At 44.8% G+C, this 12615-nt stretch overlaps 1 protein-coding gene across 1 annotated transcript in view; it reads right to left on the bottom strand.

Moving 5' to 3' along the window:
* Positions 1–12615, bottom strand: part of LOC144479772 (calcium/calmodulin-dependent protein kinase type IV-like) — a 192058-nt gene that overhangs the window by 59637 nt on the left and 119806 nt on the right. Inside the window, exon 5 of the mRNA XM_078198812.1 lies at positions 9840–9912. Within this exon, the coding sequence (XP_078054938.1) occupies positions 9840–9912 (73 nt within the window). The remainder of the gene's footprint in view (positions 1–9839; positions 9913–12615) is intronic.

Genomic DNA, 12615 nt, shown 5'->3' with positions numbered 1-12615 from the left:
CAAACAGCAGTGGCCCCAAAACAGATCCCTGAGGTACACCACTTGTAACCGCACTCCATGATGAATATTTACTATCAACCACCACCCTCTGTTTCCTATCCGCTAGCCAATTCCTGATCCAATTTCCTAGATCACCCCCAATCCCATACATCTGCATTTTCTGCAGAAGCCTACCATGGTGAACCTTATCAAACGCCTTACTAAAATCCATATATACCACGTCCACTGCCTTGCCCCCATCCACCTCCTTGGTCACTTTCTCAAAAAACTCAATAAGGTTAGTAAGGCACGACCTACCTGCCACAAAACCATGCTGACTATCACCTATCAATTCATTACTCTCCAAATAACTATAAATCCTATCCCTTATAATTTTTTCCAACATCTTGCCGACAACAGAAGTGAGACTCACCGGTCTATAATTCCCGGGGAAGTCTCTGTTCCCCTTCTTAAACAATGGGACAACATTCGCTAACCTCCAATCTTCTGGTACTATACCAGAGGCCAACGACGACCTGAAGATCAGAGCCAGAGGCGCTGCAATCACTTCTCTTGCCTCCCAGAGAATCCTTGGATAAATCCCATCCGGACCAGGGGATTTATCTATTTTCAGACCCTCCAGAATATCCTGCACATCCTCCTTATCAACTGTAATACTGTCTATTCTACTCCCTTGCAACCCAGTGTCCTCCTCAGCTATATTCATGTCCCCTTGCGTGAACACCGAAGAGAAATATTGGTTCAATGCTTCACCAATCTCCTCCGGTTCCACACATAACTTCCCTCTGCCATCTATAACTGGCCCTAAACTTGCCCTAACCAACCTTCTGTTCTTGACATACCTATAGAACGCCTTAGGATTCTCTTTAACCCTATCCGCCAAAGTCTTCTCATGTCCCCTTTTAGCCCTTCTAAGCTCGCTCTTCAACTCCCTCTTAGCCAATCTAAAGCTTTCTAGTGCACTACCCGAGTGCTCACGTCTCATCCGAACATAAGCCTCCTTTTTCTTTTTAACCAACAAAGAGGTGAGGAACCGGACGCAAACCCGATTTTACACCTCCCACCTCCTCACCACACAGTGGGCGGGACGAGGTCGTAAGATTGCACCCGATGCTTGCCTAACAGAGAGCCAGTTGTTGACCAGGCTGAGTTCCAGGCAGGGAATCTGTTCAAAATAAAGAGCTGCATGCAATGGTGTTGACTTGAAACTCCAGGTTGTCCAACCAGTTCTCCTTCGGCTGCTCAGAAATCCTGCCCTGGTGAAGATCAGGGCGAATTGTGTGATCTCAGCAGTCTCAGCTCTTATTTCAGATTTCCAATACTCACAGCGGTTTTGTAATGATTTTAATCAGGCAATTGAGGTTGGCCCGCTTAAATATGAACTCCCTGGTTAAGGGCCAAATTGGTGGTCCAATCAGGGAGTCCCATGCACTGTAGTTAAACAGGAGTGTCAGTTCCTCTGGCACTCCGGACGGAGACTGCGTACTGAGAACACTCTGTACAGTGTTGTTGGATAGAATCATAGAATCCCTACAGTGCAGAAGGAGGCCATTTGGCCCATCAAGTCTGCACCGACAACAATCCCACCCTGGCCCTATCCCCACTTAGTTACCCTGCTAATCCCTCTAACCTATCACATCCCAGGACACTAAGGGTTAATTTAGCATGCCCAATCAACCTAACCTACATATCTTTGGAATGTGGGAGGAAACCGGAGCACCCGGAAGAAACCCACACAAACATGGGGAGAACGTACAAACTCCACACAGACAATGACCCTAGTCGGGAATCGAACCCGGGTGCCCGGAGCTGTGAGGCAGCAGTGCTAACCACTGTGCCATCGTGCCGCCCCTTGCAAATAAAGGCATTTTGCTGAAGGGACTTCTGCCTCCGAGGACTTATTACAGGATTAATTTTGGCTTTTGACAATCTATTTAGAATAAAAAGCTACATTCCCAGAATGTCCAAATAAGACACAGAGCTTCCAGCTTCAAAATCCAATTGTCCTTTTAAAATTGCTGCAATTCTTGCTGTTCACCTTAACTCAAAGCCCAATTCTTGCTGATGACCTAAACCCCAAGTCCTGACTCCTGTTGGTCAACAAGACCCAAGTGAAGTCCTTATTCCACAGCTTTCTGACTTGAAGCTACATATCATGGCTACTTCATAGAATTGTAGAATCCCCACAGTGCAGAAGGAGGCCATTTGGCACATCGAGTGTGCATCGACTACAATCCCAACCGGGTCCGAACTCCGTAATCCCAAGTATTTACTCTGCTAGTTCCCCGACACTAAGTGGCAATTTGCCGTGGCCGATGCACCTAACCAGCACGGCTTTCAGACTGTGGGAGGAAAGTGGAGCACCCTGAGGAAACCCAGGCAGACATGGGGAGAATGTGCAAAACTGCACACAGACAGTGACCTGAGGCCGGAATCGAACCCGGGTCCCTGGCGCTGTGAGGCAGCGGTGCTAACCACTGTGCCACCGTACAGACCACCCAGACAATAACTACTTATCTCATTGAACCAAAAACCCAGAGTTCAATTGCATTTTCATGTGTTCCTGAAAACTAAGACCCAGTGCCTACTCTTCTCTTGAATTCTATGGAAATTCTTGTGGATAATCAACTGTGAAGACAGCGTAAGTGTGAATATCTGAGGTTCTGCTGTACTGTGAAGTTGAAAAGCACAACACCAATACACTGTGCTGGCTGATTCCGTACTTGCACAAACCTGTTCCAAATTTTAGTTAGGTTTTGAAACTGATGCTAATTTAAAATGGCATTGGTTCAGCCTTGCTTCACTCCATATATAACTCTCATCTTCCCTACAGATATTTAGCACTTTGCTTTCGTAAACTGGCTGAAGTGATCTTCCTTTAATTTTTTTCTCCCAATTGTGAAGAATCCCTCTTTCTCCTTGTTGTCCAGTCAATCCGGATTCATTTACTTTGACCTCTCATCGCTTTCAATGCTGGTGCCTTGCTGCATAGAGGGGCTCTGCCTTTCACTTTAGCTTCTTACTTAAACCATTCACATTGGAAAATTTGCAGGAAATTGAAGATAAAGTCAAGGGACGAGATTCTCCGACCTCCCAGCCGCGTGTTTCCCGCCGGCGGGAGGTGGCGCGTTGTTTGCTAGCGGCGGGATTCTCTGGTCCCGCCGCTGTCAATGGGGATTCCCATGGACGTCACCCCACGCCGGCGGGAAGCCTGGGGGTTGGGGTGCACTGTCGGTGGGACTGGAGAATCCCGTCGGCGTGAATGGCCAGAGAATTCTGGCCAACATATTTCACGCATTGTCATCTCATAATTAATATTTTAAAATGTCTTGTATTTTAATTCTTAAAAACTGATAATGTGCAGTGTAAACAAGGGCAAAAAACTAGGGACCATCCCAACTGTGTATTGCAGGTATGTTTGTGCAACATGTTACATTCATTTTATATGACAGTGGCAAAACACAGCTGCTTTATTTCATATATTTTCTAAGCTAAAAATAATTTCATGGTTTATAAAGCAGAGAGGGAATCTGGGTCCTCTGTTTCTCCACTTGCCACTACATGTACATTTACAGTGCTGTGACTCAATGTCTAAATGACACTATGATAGTAATCCAAACCGGAAATTGATCGTGGAGGGATTTTAAGATAATGGTGAAGGCTTTGCGGAATTTGAGGGCTTTAAAAGCTCATTGTCAGCTCTTCCTCAGCAACCTGGTCAGGGATTAAAGACCTGGATCTGTTTAAGAGATGGTCAGACTGTCACGTTAATTTGAAATGGCATTAGCATGGTGTCCCCTCTCAGTGAGTTAGCAAGAGGGACTCGGAATAGGGGCAGGAATTCTGGAGGCAATTGGGGAGAGGGGTTTTGGGAATAAATCACACGTGGTTGCATATCACCTGGGTGGGTACAGCAGTTTGAATGACTCAAAACAGTTGGTGTGCTTAATACAATTTAAGTGATGCTTTTATAATTGTTACCTACGGCAATGGCAAATGGCTAGCGCCATTTTCCCAATATGGTGACTGTCTATGGTGTAAGTATAAGTGGGTAGGTGTAAGTGCTGGGGTCTGTAATCCAAAATATCGTACTTTTGGAGAGAACAGTACATACATCAACATGCAATGTTTTCATTGAGGTAGCCTAGATGGAAATTTGTAGTCAGGGTTTCATTTTTGTCCAATAATTCCGTGAAACCAGATCATGTCCGTGACTACTGACGAATCTGTTCTCAAAAATTCATTGTGACATAGAGGGGGGGGGGTTTACGGCCTCGCTTGTCCCAAAACTGTAAAATTCCGCCCGAGGTCAAAAGACCTTCCCATGTTCCGCCCCTCGCCTGCTCCGAATCCCGTGGCGGGCGAGCCAGTAAAATTCCGGCCAGAAAATAGAAGCAGAAGTAGGCCATTCGGCCCTTCGAGGCTGCTCCGCCTTTCATTTTGATCATGGTTGATCATCAGATTCAATATCCTGATCCCGACTTTCCCCGATATCCCTTAATCCCTTTAATAGAAACAGAGAAAGTGCTTGTGCTGCTGCATTCCTGCTGGTAAGTCCGAGGCATGTCATAGAGTCATAGAATCCCTACAGTGCAAAAGGAGGCCATTCAGCCCATCGAGCTTGCACCAACAACATTCCCACTCCCCGTACCACCATGTATTTATCCTGCTAATCCCCCTGACACTAAGGGGCAAATTTAGCATGGCCAATCTGCCTAACCTGCACATCTTTGGACTGTGGGAAGAAACCGGAGCGCTCAGACGAAACCCACGCAGACACGGGGAGAACGTGCAAACTCCACACAGACAGCGACCCAAGTCTGGAATCGAATCCGGGTCCCTGACGCTGTGAGGCAGCAATGCTAGCCTCTGTGCCACCGTGCCGCCCCTGTAATTCACCAAAGAGTCACCGACATTCCCACTGAGTTGGTCCACCTTCAACAGATAATTAAGCTTTTGTTTAGGCTGCGCCACACAGAGTGAAAAAAATAAATAGGTTAGACACAGGTTTGTCTTTTGTTATACCTCGTCATTGCAGGTTACATTTTGTGAGCAGGAGAGATCCTCAAATTATAGACTATTAAAATTCAACAGGGGGAATAGGATAGCTGGCAGCACAGTGCAATGTCACTGCAAGTTCATTACATAATTACAGAAAGAGATAGAGTGGGTGGATGGATGAAACCTTAATCCAGGTAAATTCTATTTAATTTCAAACTAATCAAGCTTCAGCATAAAGGATATGTAGTGTGTTACATAATGTATTAAAGCTGCCTTTCAATTCTAATGCTGCATTTGGTTTCTAAAGGACCATTATGACCCTTCCTTCAAAAAAAATAATATTTTAAAAATAACCTGGCAATGTGGAGAGATTCAGTCTGCCAAAAACATACAAATGGTAGGGGGGGAAAAGCTGTTTAATTGCAAACAACCAGGAAGTACTGCAGCATAAGCGCCATTTGATTCCTAGAATTACTCTTTCAGTTCTCCGCATGTAAAACATTGGATGAAAGAGATCTGATAATAAAACTGGATCTGCATCCCGGCGCACTGGGCTGGATTCTAAGGCCCATGCCGGGCTGTGCTTTTGGTGGGTGGGCATGTGAAATATGATAGATCGCTAGCCCACTGCCGATCCCCTACCCAGTCCCCATAATAGGGTAGGTGGGTGAGCACCGAAATAGGCCGCCTGCCCACCAATTCTTAAAAAAAATTAATGGGTATTTGAGCTTGTTAACTATTTAACTGAACCAAAAAATACACTGCCCGAGCCATCAAATAATTTTCTCCATCGTGGGCATGGATAGGTGGTTGGGAATGTGTAGGTGTGTTTTAAAGCAATCTGGTTAGGTTTTTTTAGTTTATTTATTAGTGTCACAAGTAGGCTTACATTAACGCTACATTGAAGTTACTGTGAAAATCTCCTAGCTCCCACACTCCGATGCCTGTTCGGGTACACTGAGGGAGAATTTAGCACGGCCAATGCACCTATCCAGCACGTCTCTTGGACTATGGGAGGAGACCGGAGCAGCCGGAGGAAACCCACGCAGACACGGGGAGAATGTGCAGACTCCACACAGACAGTGACCAAAGCTGGGAATCGAACTCGGGTCCCTGGCGCTGTGAGGCAGCAATGCTAGCCACTGTGCCACCCCATGGCACAGTTAAAAGGTGGGAGGGAAGGTGGGTATGTCCTGTGTACATTGGGGGCACTCCCCAAGATGTTATCTCTCACGGCTCCTGCTTGCCTGGTCCCCAAAACGCACTTTGTTTCGCCTGTTGGTAGCGTGTTATCGCCGCGGGGTGGGTTTTTTAAGTCCGTGGGCTGTCTTTTATAACAGGGCAAGCAACACGTCCCCCCTGTGAAATTCAGCACCCTGGACCTCAGGAACATGGAGTACTGAAATGTTGGATAGGTTGGAACACACACTTGTTAAGAACTCTTTAATTTAAAGGAAAGTAAAATCCGGCAAGCTTTTCCTGGTGTGTGCTCAAATCTGATGAGCACGTTGCAGACCAAAGGAAGTCTCCCCTCATACTTAATCTACCCCCCCCCCCCCCCGCCCCGCCCCCTCGCCTTCTACAGGGTGAAAGATGGAGAAAACGTGGGTGACAGGACTCAAGCGCAAGGGTATCTGATCCCAAATCTGATACAGAACTGGTTGAACTACCTAATCCTCTTCTAATGAAACAGGACAGAGGAAAAAGGGTAAATCAATACCTGAAAACCAGTTTTGTGATAACCAGAACATATTCATTATAATGTGCATTAGCTAGAATTTCTAATGTCAAAGTTCTCACTGTGTAAGAACAATTAAGTACAAGGTGTACGTGCTACTGTCACAGCTGGGTCATCAGGCAGTCTCTGAGGCCCATTTGTTGCAAAATAAATACTTATTGTGTAAGTATAGCTTCAATTACCTAACATAATGGAGGAGTCCCTCCAGGGTGGATGATGGATTACTGTGAGTCATTAGAACCCCCGCTCAGCAAACCTCATGAACTTCTCCAGTTTATTTTATTTCTTCTGTATTTTAATCAATTCTGGCAAGCTGGACTCATGATGATTTCTCAGTTACAGCCCTGGTTCCTGAGAAAAGTCAGCAGTCCTGGGGCGGAATTCTCCTGCCTCGCCTGTGGCTGGGATTCTCCAGTCTCGTTGCAGCGCCAATTTCTCTGTACTTGCTGGCAGGGCTGGTGAGATTGGAGAATCCCGCCCCTGATGTCCACGAAAATTCAACTGAGAGTGTAACTAATGGGGGGCAGACAATTGAGTTTCACTGCACCCCTCAAAGTATTTTAACCAGGTTCGAGTTTTGTTTTTAAAAATCATGACATAACAAACGAAGATTTGATACAAACGCTGACCCCCTGTAAATGCAACTCCCAATTCATAGAATCATTGAATCCTAGAGTGCAGAAGGAGGCCATTTGGCTCATCGAACATGCATTGGCCACCATCCCAGGCCCTATCCTCACAACCCCATGCATTTACCCTAGCTCGACCCCCTGACACTAAGGGGCAATTTAGCATGGCCAATCCACCTGACCCGCACACCTTTGTGCTGTGGGAGAAAACCGGAGGAAACCCACGCAGACATGGTGAGAATGTGCAAACTCCACACAGACAGTGACCCAAGCCGGGAATCGAACCCGGGTCCCTGACGCTGTCATAGAATCATAGAAACCCTACAGTACAGAAAGAGGCTATTCAGCCCATCGAGTCTGCACCGACCACAATCCCACCCAGGCCCTACCCCCATATCCCTACATATTTACCCACTAATCCCTCTAACCTACGCATCTCAGGACACTAAGGGCAATTTTTAGCATGGCCAATCAACCTAACCCACACATCTTTGGACTGTGGGAGGAAACCGGAACACCCGGAGGAAACCCACGCAGACACGAGGAGAATGTGCAAACTGAATGTGCAAACTGTGAAGCAGCAGTGCTAATCACTGTGCCACAATGCCGCCCAACAATTGTGCACTCATATTTTGGCTTAAGGATATTTCTGACTGATAGAATGCTACAATACAGAAATAGGTCATTTGGCCCTTTGTGCCCATGCCAGCCACCGATGCTGTGTGAGGCATATGGCTTTGCTGTGATTTAACCATCATTATATTCATTATAATTGATTATCATTATATCTCTCTTGAGCCTTATTTCTTTTTTACCCAAATTTTAAAAATTCTGATGTATAAAAACAGAATTAAATGTAGGACAGCAATCATCAGCACTATATTTATATCATTAACACTGTATTCCTCACCCTCTCCTTTCCTACCACCCCCCTAGATACTCTATGAACGATATGGTTAGTCTGTATAGCGCAAGAAACAATACTTTTCATTGTATCCTAATACGTGACAATAATCAATCAAATTCAAATTCAATTCAAATTCAATTCAAATTCAAATTCAAATCAGCAAGTACTGTGTGTCGCTGCAAGTTATGTTTACTGCCTTAACTTAATTCCAACTAAAAATGAATATATTTCAATCCGACTATAAAGCAGTGGAATTCTGGCTGGGATTTTCCAGGTCCATTGTGGAGGGGTCTATCACAGGAGATAGAGCATCCCAGCCAAGGGTCCATTGACTTTTGGCAGGACTGGACAATCTTTGTGGTGGGTGTGCTGGAAATTCCCACCCTCAGTCTCCGAACAAGGTGGTTGATTTTCACTTCCTTATATATTTTTTATTCATTCGCTGGCTGGGCCAGCAGCTATTGCCCATCCCTGTGGAAATGAAGTTGTCATTCCAGCTATGGCCAAATATTTAATTCACTTTGTTCTGCAAGATGAAGGATGCTCACTTCAAATAAAGCAATAAATACGGTGAAACTATAGTTAAAAACAGTTAAAAACTGAAGATGTTGGAATGGAAAAATTAACTTACAACAATTGTGGAAATTAAGTTATGACAAACAACTCTGTTAAGTAATGGAAAATGATTATTGGCCAACAAGGCCTTCGGTGAGGCCAACGCTTACGTAGTCAGGATAAGCGAATAAATCTAAACCTTGTGTTAGTTCCATAAACACTGTTTCCAGCCTTAGCCACAGGATGGAAATAAGACTCTTTCAATAACAAAATTCCAAAAAGCAAGATATGGTGAACTATAACTGTTACATTTTCTGTCCGAAAAAAATCACCAGAGCACCCTGCAATGCTTTGTGCTGTATTGTGTTCTCACATGTGCACAAGTAATTAAAACTTGGAAGTCTGAGTACTCTTAGTGCCTAGTGTTATGTGTACCCAAGTCGATTATAGTGCCTAGTGTTGTTTGTACCCAGGTAGTTAAAGGACAACTACAGTGCTGTGGGTCTGGAGTCACATGTAGCCAGACCGGGTAAGGATAGCAGATTCTGTCCCTAAATGACATTAGTGAACCAGATAGGTTTTTACAACAACCGGCTACAGTTTCATGGTCATCACTAAATATTTAATTCCAGATTTTTATTGAATTCAAATTTCATCAGCTGCCATGGTGGGATTCGAACCCAGGTCCCCCGAACATTACCCTGGGTCTCTGGATTACTAGTCCAGTGATAACTGTGCTACTCCCTTCCCAGACAAAGGGGATAATTTTCCCGTCCCGCCCGCCACGAAAATTGTAGCGGGTCGGTGGGGGGGGGGGGGGGGGGCACAGATCATACAAAGATCCGTTGACCTTGGGCGGGATTGTCCGATTTTGGAGCGAGTGCGGCCAGAAAGTTCCGCCCAAAATGTTACAGAGTAAGTTATTTCATACACACACAGGAATTATTAAGTGGGAAAGAGGTGAGAGGAAGAACTGGACTGAAAGTGAAAAATGGTTAACATGACTCACCGCAACAGCTTCCAGAATCTGTTTAACAGCATGAGCTGCATCCCTCTCACTGTAATATCCTTTCTCTACAATCCTGTGTATTAAAGAGACAATGTTACAAAATAATACCACTTTACAATGTGAGGTTTTCTTTCACAACTCATTGGCCCACAAGGTGTTCATACTGAAAAATTAGGTTGCAACATGGGTTCCTAACAGATCTTTTCATGTCTGGAGTATAAGTTCAAGTCTTGACAAAGTGAAAATCTTGGTCAACTAGCTGTAAGGTTTCCACCTGAAATGAGTTTGAAGAATCTCCCCGACATAAAATGGTCCCTAATTTGACAATCTCAGAGATGTCACAGGTCACATTATATGGTAAATGCGAAAAATATATAGTCGGGGGTGTAGGGGGATTTCTTAAAAGGGTAAAGATGAATCTAGAAGGACAAGGGCGGCAGATAAATGGGAACACCACCACCTGCAAATTCCCCTCCAAGCCACTCACCAACCTGACTTGGGAATATATCGCCGTTCCCTCACAGTCGCTGGGTCAAAATCCTGGAATTCTCTCCCTAATGGCACTGTGGGTCAACCCACAGCATGTGGACTGCAGCGATTCAAGAGGCAGCTCGCCACCACCTTCTCAAGGGCAATTAGGGATGGGCAATAAATGCCGGCCAGCCAGCGATGCCCATGTCTCACGAATGAATGAAAAAAAAGCTAAGGAACATTATTGGGGCAGAGTAGAAAGGCTTTCACTCTGTAGCAGTGCTGTATTTGACAAAAGAATACTTGATAGTAATACCGAGTGGCTGTTAAGGATTAAATTCCCTTTCTCAATACTAACATCTCACACCTTGATGAACAAACAAATTAATAGGGCTAAAATTATGCTCTTTCTGTAAAGTGTTAGTTTATTTTGGAGCTTCCTTGTTCAGTTCTTACATCTTTGCGAGCACTGCACAGAAGTCATGTTGATATAGTTATATAATACCTCAGAAGGTTTCAGTGGAGATATTAAAACATCAAAGACCATTGAAAACATTAAAATTAACAGTTAACTAAAGACCGAGGCCTTAAAATTACACTGTACAAATATTAATTGTAATATCTGAGTTATTTTAACAAAGCCATCAGCCCATTCTGTTTTAGAGAGGTTATGGAGTCTCAAAAACATAGAAACATAGAAGGTAGGAGCAGGAGGAGGCCATTTGGCCCTTTGAGCCTGCTCCGCCATTCATTGTGATCATGGCTGATCGTCCAACTCAATAACCTAATCCTGCTTTTTCCCCATAACCTTTGATCCCATTCACCCCAAGTGCTATATCCAGCCTCATGGATACATTCAATGTTTTGGCATCAACTACTTCCTGTGGTAATGAATTCCACAGGCTCATCACTCTTTGGGTAAAGAAATGTCTCCTCACCGTCACCCTAAATGGTCCACCCTGGATCCTCAGACTGTGACCCCTGGTTCTGGGCTCCCCCACCATCGAGGATATCCTCCCTGCATCTACCCTGTCTAGTCCTGTGAGAATTTTAGAAGTCTCTATGAGATCCCCCCTCATTTGCCTGAACTCCAGCGAAAACAATCCTAGCCTAGTTAATCTCTCCTCATACACCAGTCCTGCCATCTCTGGAATCAGCCTGGTAAACCTTCGCTGCATTCCCTTGAGAGCAAGAATATCCTTCCTCAGAAAAGGAGACCAAAACTGCACACAATACTCTAGGTGTGGCTTCACCAAGGTCCTGTATAATTGCAACAACACATCCCTGCTCCTGTACTCGAAACCTCTCGCAATGAAGGCCAACATACCATTTACCTTCTTTATCACCTGCTGGACCTGCATGCTTACCTTCAGCGACTGGTGCACAAGGATACCCAGATCCCGCTGCACACTCCCCTCTCCCAGTTTACAGCCATTCAGGTAGTAATCTGCCTTCTTTTTTATGCTTCCAAAGTGAATAACCCCACATTTATCCAAATTATACTGCATCTGCCATTGATTTGCCCACTCACCCAACCTGTCCAAATCATTCTGAAGGATCTCTGCATCCTCGTCACAGTTCATCCTCCCACCCAACTTGGCATCATCTGCAAACTTTGAGATGTTACATTTTGTTCCCTCATCTAATATATTGTGAATAGCTGGGGTCCCAGCACTGATCCCTGTGGCATCCCACTAGTTACTGCCTGCCAATTTGAAAATAACCCATTAATTCCTACTCTTTGATTCCTCTCTGCCAACCAGTTTTCTATCCATCTCAATATACTTCCCCCAATCCCATGTGCTTTAATCTTGCACGATAATCTCTTATGCGGGACTCTGTCAAACACTTTCTGAAAGTCCCAATATGCTACATTGACTGGCTCCCCCTTGTTAACTCTACTAGCTACATCTTCAAAGAATTCCAACAGATTTGTCAAGCATGATTTCCCCTTCATAAATCCATGCTGACTCTGTCTGACCCTGCCACTGCTTTCTAAATGCTCTGCTATAAATTCCTTGATAATGGATTCGAGAATTTTCCCCACTACCGATGTTAGGCTTACTGGTCTATAACTCCCTGTTTTCTCTCTACCTCTCTTTTTGAATATTGGAGTGACATTAGCTACCCTCCAATCTGCAGGGACTGTTCCAGAGTCTGTAGAATCCTGGAAGATGACCACCAATGCAGCCACTATTTCTAGAGCCACTTCCTTAAGTACTCTGGGATGTAGATTATCAAACCCGCCTTTAATCCCAGCACCATTTCTCTACTAACATTGATCTCCCTCAGTTCTTCCTTCTCA

The sequence above is a fragment of the Mustelus asterias genome, chromosome 26 (assembly GCF_964213995.1).
Source record: "Mustelus asterias chromosome 26, sMusAst1.hap1.1, whole genome shotgun sequence".
In the NCBI taxonomy this organism is placed as follows: domain Eukaryota; kingdom Metazoa; phylum Chordata; class Chondrichthyes; order Carcharhiniformes; family Triakidae; genus Mustelus; species Mustelus asterias.
The sequence above is the reverse complement of the archived record's forward strand: the minus strand, read 5'-3'. Positions and strand labels throughout refer to the sequence as shown.